Source organism: Aptenodytes patagonicus, chromosome 6 (assembly GCF_965638725.1).
Source record: "Aptenodytes patagonicus chromosome 6, bAptPat1.pri.cur, whole genome shotgun sequence".
NCBI lineage: Eukaryota > Metazoa > Chordata > Aves > Sphenisciformes > Spheniscidae > Aptenodytes > Aptenodytes patagonicus.
Window position 1 is genome coordinate 17,856,094 of NC_134954.1, and position 10,996 is coordinate 17,867,089.

Genomic DNA, 10,996 nt, shown 5'->3' on the forward strand with positions numbered 1-10,996 from the left:
TAATATAGCCTTGCTCCATAGCTTGAGGAAAACTACCCAAGCCACCAGTACTCTTGTGATCATCATACATAATACCTTCACCTTTTCACGCACAATAGTTTTGAGGCATGTTATCCTCATTGATTTAGTCAATTCTACCTGAAGGGGCAATTGCCAGAATTTACATAAGATTGCGATTTGTCCAGTTTGAATCTACCAGATCAAACCTAACTATCGCTAACACTGAGGAAAGGCTTTTGTTTTGCGGTTTTTTTCCCCCCAGATGAAGATGTGGAGCTATATTGTTGATTCCCAGGTGTCCAATAGGGAAATTAGCTGCCAACTGCATCACTGAAATGGAAAAGCAAAGTGCTAGAGTATCAAACCACTTCATACCTAGATACGTTAAGACTTAAGTCCCAATAGCATGATAGCAAGATAGCATGTCTGCAAGTGCTCTGAACAGGACTACAAAGCTTTACTTGACCACACTACTACCTGCAAAAATAAGAGGACACTATTGGGTAAACATCATCTTATCTGAAGCCTAAATCTACAAGTCTTCAAGCCCTACTGAATTAGAGCTGTTTAATGTCATTCAACAAGAGTGACCAAAAATGGCATGGACAAAATTACTTGGGCAAGGAAACAGTTTTCTTCCCATCCTCAAATATCACAGCCTCTGGACGTGCAACAAAACAAAAGGACAAATAATTCATTCCCCCCATACGAGCTCTAGTCATGGTTAAACCCTATGGGTGATAGAACAGAAGAGTATTTTGAAAATAAACTTAACATAGTTTTACCAATCCAAAGGAAAAAAAGTCTTACTAATTCATCTTTCTTTCTGAATCCTGTAAAGCACAGTACCAAGTTCAACATACTTGCACAGTACAGTGGACGACAGGAGAAAGGTAAAGGCTGAAAGTAAGATGTAAGTTTATTAGTCAAAAGCATACTGCTTCCATTAAAGTTTTAACATTATCTTTAATACAGTACTATTGTTGCTAGCATTAAAACGCATCAGACACTAGCCCAAGTCTGTGTATTCAAGTTATACCTCAGCTCTAGACCTGCCAGCATTCTGGGTAAAGTAACTAGAGCATCCCCAAGTTCCACAGGTAGCGCTCCATCCTTTTTTTCCTCCCCAATCCATCCTCTCTACGTGACAACCTTTGGAAATATAAAGTGTTTGCCGGAGCATGATTTGTATGCTGCCTTTCCTAATGGCACAATCCCAACTAATGGGTCAACAGCTCCCACAACTACTGCGGTATTTGTAGCCTTACTACTGCCTGCCTGTGCTTTCTCACTACACGCAATATTCTAACACGATATTAGAAACTTGCTTTTCTTAAAATTCTCTTGCTAAGAATATTTATGATTGATTGGTGAAGCAAAATAGATTTTATTTTGAACATTTAATATTTAGAACTCACTGCACCAGAGAACTACTCAGCTGATTTCAACAGAAAGCACATACCTCTCCTTTTTGTGCACAGTGCAGTACTACTGGAGGTCCAATGACACGGCAATCTGCTTTGCAGAGGTTGTTAAAGATAGAATCTTGGAAGTCTGATATGACGAAGATAGTCTCAAATTCTGGGGAATCAGAATCTCCAAGCTCTTCTATTGTGTTTGTCTTTATGTAGGGCACTTTAATTTCCTTGATTTATGGGGATGAAGGGGAAAGCATTATTCAGGCAACATACTTACAGTAGTGTCAAAATTCAACTGATTTTTTATTTTGGTCCATTAGAAAAATGTATGATTCAGATTTTAACAGAGACAGACTCTTCGGATTTGTGAAAGCTGAATGAGATGCACTGTTCTCTAGCATAAGAATAGCTATGAACTGCACCTAAAATAAAGGTCTTAAAGCAATTCCTGCTTCTGAAGAATAAGAATTCTAGTTACTTTAGTAGTTTAGATATCAGTTCACACTAATAATATAGTATTGGAAATATCTACAGATAGAAAAAAAACCAAACTAAGCACAAAAGAGAAATGAAATTTCAGACTATCAGAACAGCTTTAGGTACTTCTGGATGTGACCAAAAAGTAGCGTCCAGCTTGCAATAGCAAGCTCCATGCTGCATAAGATCTAAAGAACAGAAGTCAGTTTTCTTCATTGCTTGATATTTTTAAGGACTTTAAAAATTTGGTCTGTTCCAATTTCAATCATTAGTTCCAAATTTTATTTTCTAGGTTTTTCACATCAAGAAATGGAGAACCATTTCTTACACTGAATTTTAAATGCAGCTTTCAATTGAAAGAGAAGTCAATTAACCAATTATGAAGTCAGTTCATAGCAAAAACTTATGTGTTGACTCAATATAAGCATGCAGTTGAATGTCTCCATTGATATTTCTATCCCCGTTAGAAAACACCACTAATTAACAGCTGCAGCTATTACTTCCATATTTGAGAAAGTGTTTGTAAAAAAGTGCCAATTTTGACAAGCTTTAAGTGACACCATCAGAAACATTAGCATATATTGTGACCATTATGCCCAATTAATATAAATTAAAGCGTGTGCACATTTCAGTCCCAGTGAAGTACAACATGCTGCATGCAATCACATGTGCTTAATTGCATGACATACCATATGAATAATACTTTTTATTAGTTTTTCTTCTGATTTACCAGGACTAGTTTCCTTTATCTTTATAACTGGTACTTCCATTATCTTAACAGTCTGTGGAAGAGGAGAACTTTAGTACAGAACCAAATTGGTTACTAGAAGTCTATAAAAGCATACCATCTCATTCCAATGACTGTTTTATCTTAGACCCACATACCTCCAAGGCTTTCAGAAGCTCCTCATGTTTCCCTGCTTCCTGAACCAAAATCACTCTTGTTTCTATTTGAGGCATTTCTTCTGTTTATAGAGAAACAAGGATAATATGAATATTTTAATAGAAAAATCCATGTTAGGTCTAAAAAAAAAATAATCAATCAATAATGTATAGAAGAATATAGGCAGACTGCATCCTTTCAAGATACCTTGTTTATCAGGAACAAGCCTGAAAATAAATGTTACCTCAAGAAGCCTGTCCTTTAATTAAGGCATACCCAATTGACCTTAGAGCCTAAATTTTCACTTATGGTGAAACAAGATCCTGCAATTCAAGACCAGTTACCTTACAGTCAAGGCAAGAACATGCAAGAGAGTCAGCAAGAGTGAGAAAAAAATAAAAAAAGAAAGAAAAACAACAAAATTATTGACTTAATGCTTCTAGCAGAATTAGATACCAAGACTTGCTGGAAAATAGACAGCTGGTTTCTTTTCTAGTTTCTGTGTTCCTGGCTGACAAGGTCCATTACTTCCTAGTAACTGCTCAATTTCACCAAGGAATATTGGAACTGAAGTTAGATATCTTGTTCTTTTTAATCCATGTATTAATAAGCTTTCAAAATATTAGGAGGAAGGGACAAGTGCTGCCTCCATGCCATTTGCACGAGAAGACTGCCACTGGGTTTTGGCTCCTGCACTGCAGGAAAACAAAAACACCTTTTTCGTTGTTTTTTTAATTTCAAGATTTGTTCTTCAATTAATTTTACGCTCAAGACTATTCATCTCCCTAAGGACTACCTGTAATCCTACACAACAGAGCAGCTGTAGCTTCCAAACACTGGTGTCAAAATATTACCTGGAATGATTTGTTCCACAGAAGAGGCATCAAGTGGAATGAACCACTTTCTATACATTAGCCAGAAGACATTTGATTTCATGGCTGTAACCCCAAATTTTTATAACAAGATGAGTTAAAAGTCAGGACAGTCCCTTTGCTGGTGAAAGGATACCAAACCAACACACTTTTGGCTACCCTACATACAATTCTGTAGTTCAGCAAAGTACTTTTGGTTTTGAAAAACTACCAAATACCTACAAAGTAATCGGTCATTATAAAAACATAGTAGTCTTAAAATAAGCTTCTCCCATTACCTTCAACATCCAAAACAGATCCAGGAAATACATTCTCTTTGGAGGTTTCTATAATTTTTGAATCAAGAACAGAAGAATCAGCCAAGAGGCTCCTCCCGGTTTCAGACGCCAGCGTACTGTTGTCAGCCATGATTATGCCTTGTTTCTTTCTTCAACAGCTAGAAGATAGATGTGCTAAACTAAGTTACAGTTGCAAAAAGCTCATTAATAAGAGTTTTATGACTAAGGCAGTCAGAAGTAACTTCAGACTTCTGAAAACAAAACATTTAGACTCATTAAAATCCCACTCACACTGACAGAGTAGTTCCGAAAGAGTATTAGGAGTCACACAACTGGTAGAAAGGACTGGCAACAAACCTATTACAGAAATGGTTCTGAGCAGGCTGCTTACCGCAGAAATAATTCATTTGCACAGAAAGCTGCAGAGAGGGTTAGGGACATGGTTTAGTGGGCATAGTGGTGTTGGGTTGACAGTTGGACTCAATGATCTTAGAGGTCTTTTCCAACCTTAATGATTCTATGATTCTTTGAGGGTAATTCAACTCTGAGCAACAGGGAGGCACTAACTCTAATGTTCATTTAAAAAATTCATCACAAAACACCAACAAATTAAAAGCACTCATTTCCTTCAGTGATAAACTATTATAACTTAGATTTGAGACCAAGGTTAGCATTGTTAAAGTGAAACATTAGCAGAAGAATTAGGGTACACAAAGCACCTTGCTAAAATTTGATTTTTCAGGTGAACTGGCTAGAGTTACTGTGGTTACATAAAAATGACCACCCAGGGACTAGAACCAGCAGTATTTACTGAATGAAAAATTAGGTTTTTCAAAATGCATGAGAGTCTCTACAAAGTTAATAAGCATATCTACATCTATCTGTATGATATAGTCTATTGTCCTACATTAGCTATAATATAGTAGAAGCATCCATTCATCATCACTTTAACTGAAGTCGTTCTCCTCATGACTGTAAATGCCCCTTTAAAACAGCAGCCACCCAAATAATACATTAAAGCATTGTCTGAAAGAGGACTCATGAGGTAGTAAAACCCTTAGAGAATAGCACATGCTATTTTTCAAGTTGTGCAATGCCTGTCCAATTACATAGCAAAGCAAAAAGTCAGAAGACAAAAAACAATGGGTGTTTTGGCATAACGGCAATATAGAAAAGAGTTTATCTTCTAGAGTTTAGGAGATCATGTTTGAGACTCTTGGACAGAATTCATGTCTTCATAAAACATCAGGCAAGTTCCTAATATAGTGATGCGCAATAAGTCAACACTAGAAATCTATCATAATTCTAGGCATATTCAGTTCTCAAAATTGCCACCCTAGTTGCAATTTTAATGTCACACACAACTGTGCAGGCTCCACAAAATTAAGTTTTCTAGCAGTAAGTCCCAGTCACCCAGCTAGTTTATCTCAGAATAGCTTGAGACCTAGCAAGAGGAGAAAGTAACTTTAACCAGAAAGAGTCTTTAGGAATCACCTGTCCAGAAGGTTATAAAGATACCACTGGGAACTGTTAGACAATTACCTCTTCTTTGGCAGTGAGGGTGGAGGGAAGCATAATCTTGGAAGATTCAAACCATATTGTTAATAATGACCACCACACAGACAGTTGTATGTAAAATCAGACCAAAAAACCCCTCCAGTTAAGGGCACCATTAAGTTTAAACCCTACAGATTATTTTTAAAAAGTCCGAGACATCGATACAATTCCTGTCATGCTGCTTTTGTTATACCTATAGCATGTGTATGAACACACACTTACAGAGAATTTCATAGCATATTTGGGAGAAGCCCATACTTTGGGCTGGGCATTTATTGTCTTTATGGCTTTTCCAATTTTTTTATTTACGGAGTTCCATTCTGGGTGTATTTAAAAAAATATTCCCTGTTTTAATAGTCACATATTAATTAATACCATAATACTAGTCACTGACACTGAGAGTGCCAAGATACAGAAGAGAACAAACAGCACACAGAAGATACGAACATAAGTTTCCCCTCACATAAAAAAGAACAAAAAGCAGAACACCATCACTACAGGATTCAGGCAGACCTGAATGCCCTTACAGCGTTACACTTACAAATGACCTCCCAATAGTGGAAAGCCTGAAGGTCACAAAACATCCACACGCTAAAATACGTTTTCTAAAGCAAGGAGACGATATTAAAAAACTTCCCATGTTGCCCATTTCGCTCCCGAGGAACCACCCAGGAGCGTGACCAAGCTGCCCTGCTGGGAGGTGGCCGGAGGCAATATTAGATACCGCCAGCTACTCTCACCTTACGAGCTAGCAGGTGCCAGCGGGCCCGGAACTCCGCTCTGCCCAGAGGAGACGGCTAACGGCCTAAAGAGGGCCCGGGGCGGCGCTGAGCAGCGGGGCTGCCCCGAGAGGGTCCCAGGTCTCACAGGTGCCCTAGACACAACCCCCGGCCCGCCTCAGCCGGCCCCGCCCCAGGCCGCCCGCACCCACCGATGTCCTCCTCGGGCTCGGCCTCGCCCAGCCCCATCCCGGCCACGCCGCTCCGCGTCCCCGCGCCACACCCGCCCGCTCCCGGCGCCCAGAGCCGGCTCTCCCCTCACCGCCGATGCCACCTGCCGCCAACCGCAAAGACAAGCTCCGCCATGAGCGACCGCCACCACCAATTCAAAAAGCGAGCCGCCGCACTAAGTGCGCCGCGCATTGGCTGCCGGCCCCACTGGCCCTCTGTAAGACGCCACCTCATTCGGCATCTCTCAGCGATGTCCCGCCCCCTTCCCCTCCCTTTTTGGACAGCGCTTCGCCTCCTTCCCTCTCTGATTGGATGCCGCACCTGCCGCTCTTGGCTGGGCGGTCTCCCATTGGTGGTGGGAAGTTTCCTGGGCAGACGAACAGGCTTTTGCTGAAGTACCCGAGAGCAGGTTGCTGAATGGGAGGGGGGGCTCTGCGCTGATTGGCTGCTGGAGGGTTTCGAACGCTTCCAACGGCCCCGGCGGAGAGGCCCGGATGGAGCAGCAGCGGCGGCGGGGGGAGGGCGGGAGTGGGTAGCCGCGGGCGCGGCCGCCAGCCTGAGGCGCTGTCCGGGTGCCGGCCAGGGCAGGCCGCATGCCGGGGAGCGGGGAGCTCCAGAGCCGCTGTAACAGATGTCCAGTGGCCTTACGGAGATAGCAGTTAACGGCCCGTAGCGTGTGCGGGAGGGCTCGTCCCTCGGTGGAGACTCGCAGCAGGGCCGCCCGCGGCTCGGCTCCCCTCAGCCCGCCGGGCCTGCCTGTCGCCGCTCCCCTCACCGTGTCCCGACCCAGGCCGTCACGTCGTGGGCTCTGCGGGGCACAGCGTGTCCAGCTGTCCTTCAGACCACCTTTGAGGCACTACGCAAAAGGGAGGATAAATAATTACTGTGGGCACCATAAAAATATTAATGCTATTAATAATTTAGTAAGCTCTGCCTTGCCGAGGATATTAGTGTGCATCTATTATGCTGAGTTTCAGAATAATCAGTTTATAGGAAACAAGGGGAAAGAGCTGACAGGAGAAAATATGACTGGTCAAGATGAAAGTCAACCAGCTGACTCAATGGCACCAACCCCAAAACATTAATTACACCAAATGCTTTACCATCCTTTTTAATTTTCTCTAATACTAAAACTTTCTGATCTGGAAAGGAATTCTTTCATATGGGCTCAGCATCTCTGAAACCTGATTTAGCATAATGTCTCACTGTCTCAATGTAAAAAGACTGAGAGATATATTTTCTGTTTACAGAATTTTCTATTATACCCTAAATTCTTATATGCCAAATTGAGTTCTTAGATCTTACTCATTTTTTTATACTACAGATTTTATTAGTTCAGGCATTTTCATGACTGATCCAGCAGCCATTAGTGCCAGTAAGAGTCCGTTGACTTTTTATGATTTGGAAGAAAAACAGAATAGGAAAAGCAGAAGAAAAAGATAGCGGGTGTTGTTTATGTGAATAAAGATTTTCTGGTGAGGTACACGTAAATCAGGGCTATTTTCTTGAGGAAAAGATTTCAGAATAACAGCCTGGAAACGAAGGAGGCCATTTCAGTTTTGACACTTGAGTCAGCCAATTATTATGCAGTCCTACAATTACTTTATTTTATATAGAGTGATTGCAACAATGACTTACAGTCAAAATACAGCCTAACCTGAGGTCCTTTTGTCACCCTGAAGTACCAGTTTGGGCCATCGTTTTGCAGTTCCAGGCCAGGCCACCCTTCACTGGCCTTTTCCCATTCTCTCCTTTCTTTGCAAGTCCTTTTCAGCCAGGTCTTCAGATTCCCTCACACCCTGCACCAGGGACCAGGTTTCTCCTAGGTTTGGAACAAGTTCTGCAGTATAGTTTCTGGGAAGGATACTGATGATTGTACATTAATTTCCACTTGACCTCTAGATTCTCAAAAAATGTTGTGCCTGCAAAGACAGGAGAAGCATATTTATCGGGGCTGAGGATTAACAGGTGATATATGCATCACTTCTCAGTTAAAGGTTTAAAAAGAATGTAAGTGATACCTAAACATTCAGTACATAAATACAGGCTGACTATGAATATGAAGAGTGGCTTGGACATTGGCCGTTTTTTTAATATACTTGAAAATCTAGAATTACAGTCTCATAAAGCAACTAGGGTATTCTGATGAACTATCTTAAGCTATCCTTCCTGGGACTGACAGAACTTAGGCAAATTTTAGGTAGTAATCACTTAAGAAAAGCGGCTAAGATTTTTTTTAACCAAGTGCATTTATTCTCGCTAAAGTTCACATCAAGACTGATGACAAAAAGTAATTACTATTCTTTTTATGTCTGACATTTAAAAATCTGTGCTTTTCTTATAAAAGGTTCTGAAATAGAAACACGTTATTTTTTGTTGTGTAAAATGTAACATGCAGTTGAAACTTGCTGTTCCTTCCAGTTATCTAGATATCAGTAACCCAGGAGTATAACATTTATTTAATACTTAAATAGTTTCCTCTCACAGTAACACCCACAGGGAGAAAAGTGCCAGGAGATTAAATCATTAAACGAGTCCTGTTGCATCAGCTTCATGGGAGCAGGGATCTCATACCTTGTGGAAAAAGACAACGAGGCCACATCAGAAGAGCTGATGGGACCTCGAGAGGCCTGAAGGAGACCTTGGTGCCCTGCCTTGTCTCTGGAAGTTGCCTGTCTAGCAACCGTTTCTTGGCTTCAGGGTGTGAGTAGGTAGACTGCTTGTCCCCTAGATATCTTGCAAGCGTCTGGGGGTTTAATTTATCTATTTTTTTTTTTTTAAGAAAGGAATCTTTCTCAGACCACAGCGTTTTATTTTTTCAACCAACTGACTTCTTTATAAGTGCCTGGAAAAAAACAGATTCCTCAAAGAGCTATTGATTCAGTTTAGCCAGAGCAGTAGCTTTCAAAATGTGATCAAGCACAAGATGTATGTGGGGGTTAGTGGGAGCATGAGAAACCTCAGAAAGATCCCATCCAGCCTTATCTCTTTTTCGAAGAGATAAGTAGATGAGAGAGGAGTGGGACTGGACCCAGTTTTGCCGGAGGTTTGGGAACAATGATTTTTGTTGAAAGAGACAGGTACAAATTATTACACTCAAGGATCCTGGGTGTGGACTTTAGGGGCAGATGCTTGGGAAAGCAAGAGTACGCAAAGCAAAGGAGGCAGGGGAGCAGGGCACAAGGTAAAAGAGAAGGTGTGAGCACAAAATAATGCAGAAAGGGACAACTCGGTATAAAAAGCTTGAGACCTCAGGAATCTCGCCTTGCGCTGCTTTCTTGACAAAGCTTGTTTCCCAACAGCCCTTTCACATCCATAGTCTACTCAAAACCGACTGTGAAAATTACAGAAACTCCCATCTGCTGTTATGAAAAAAGGTTAAAGGTGCTTGAGAGTCTTATTTCCTCACAAATTCCAGAAACTTTCTTCTGCGACCTTTAGAATCGGCGAGGTTTTACTTAAATTCTAGTAAAGCTGGCTTAAAAGCTGACCTTTTACTTCTTAGAAACATATTTTTCCTTTATTACCTTTTCATGTCAATTTTTAAAGGAAACTTGTCCTTTCCAGGACTCTATTTATATTCCTATGTGACTTTTTAGTATTAGGAATTCATTTTTAAAAGCAATGTTATTGTTAAAATTAGTGCTCATTCTTTTTTCTGCATTAGATTCATAATGCATGTGAATCTGGCTTTTTAAGTAAGTATTTTGATTTGCTCAGGACAGCTCTGTGACTAAGTATTAAGTAGTCATTTGTGTCAAGGCTGAACGCTATAGTATTTATATTTCCTGCATGTTGCAAAGAGAGGGTTTTTATCAGACAGGAAAGTGCTTATGGGGATGAAAAAGGCCTATTCAGAAAATTTTGTTGTCTTAGGTACAAGAAATGTTCCTGCAGTAAACCAAAATTTGTTACTGACCAAGGTTAATAAGAAAAAAATTCCCAGTCCAAAATGAAATTACAAAATAAACACACTTTAAAAAAAAAACTTCCTTTCTGGAATTGGTTTGTGATGTGTTAAATGGGAAACAGTATAGTTTCTTTTCTTTATTTAGCGAGCTAAAATAAGGGTGTCCCCGAGTTCCTCCCGGAAACACACTGGATCTGGGATCCTCCCGGATTGACTGGAATCGATCCCCGATAACAGCCTTCATCTCTCCTTCACAGCCCCTGGGCTCAGTGGAGAAGAGCAAACTCTGCCTGGACACCGGTGTTCCCGTTCCCTGTCGGCAAAGAGCTGCCACCGTGCACCTCTGAAAAGGCAAACCGGTGGGGTTTGCGTGTGGGTCGGGTCGCTGCCGCCTGCTCTGCCCCCGCAGAATCACACACATGCTTTTGTCAGCCCAAGGTGGGCAAAGGGATGCGGGCCTGGCTGTGGGTAAGGGGAGTCAGAAGGAGCCACTGCAGCTTTTGGTGGCCTTTGGTGGCCTAGCACACGATGTAGGTGCTCTGTCAGCCCACGGCCGCGGGCAAGGCAGCCTCGTGTGGATCGGCGGGGCGAGGCCAGGCTGGCGAGGCCGGGCACAGCCCCTGCCCCCGAGGGACCCCCGGCCGCACCGGG

At 41.7% G+C, this 10,996-nt stretch overlaps 1 protein-coding gene across 1 annotated transcript in view; it reads right to left on the reverse strand.

Annotated features, from left to right (window-relative positions):
- ECT2 (epithelial cell transforming 2) overlaps nucleotides 1-6,590 on the reverse strand; it is a 29,252-nt gene extending 22,662 nt beyond the window's left edge. The window contains exons 1-6 of the mRNA XM_076340663.1: nucleotides 6,527-6,590; nucleotides 3,929-4,086; nucleotides 2,781-2,860; nucleotides 2,585-2,677; nucleotides 1,463-1,645; nucleotides 811-900 (exon numbers count right to left, since the gene is read on the reverse strand). Coding sequence (XP_076196778.1) covers nucleotides 811-900; nucleotides 1,463-1,645; nucleotides 2,585-2,677; nucleotides 2,781-2,860; nucleotides 3,929-4,058 — 576 coding nt within the window. The 5' untranslated portion in view covers nucleotides 4,059-4,086; nucleotides 6,527-6,590. The remainder of the gene's footprint in view (nucleotides 1-810; nucleotides 901-1,462; nucleotides 1,646-2,584; nucleotides 2,678-2,780; nucleotides 2,861-3,928; nucleotides 4,087-6,526) is intronic.
- Nucleotides 6,591-10,996: the final 4,406 nt, after the last annotated feature.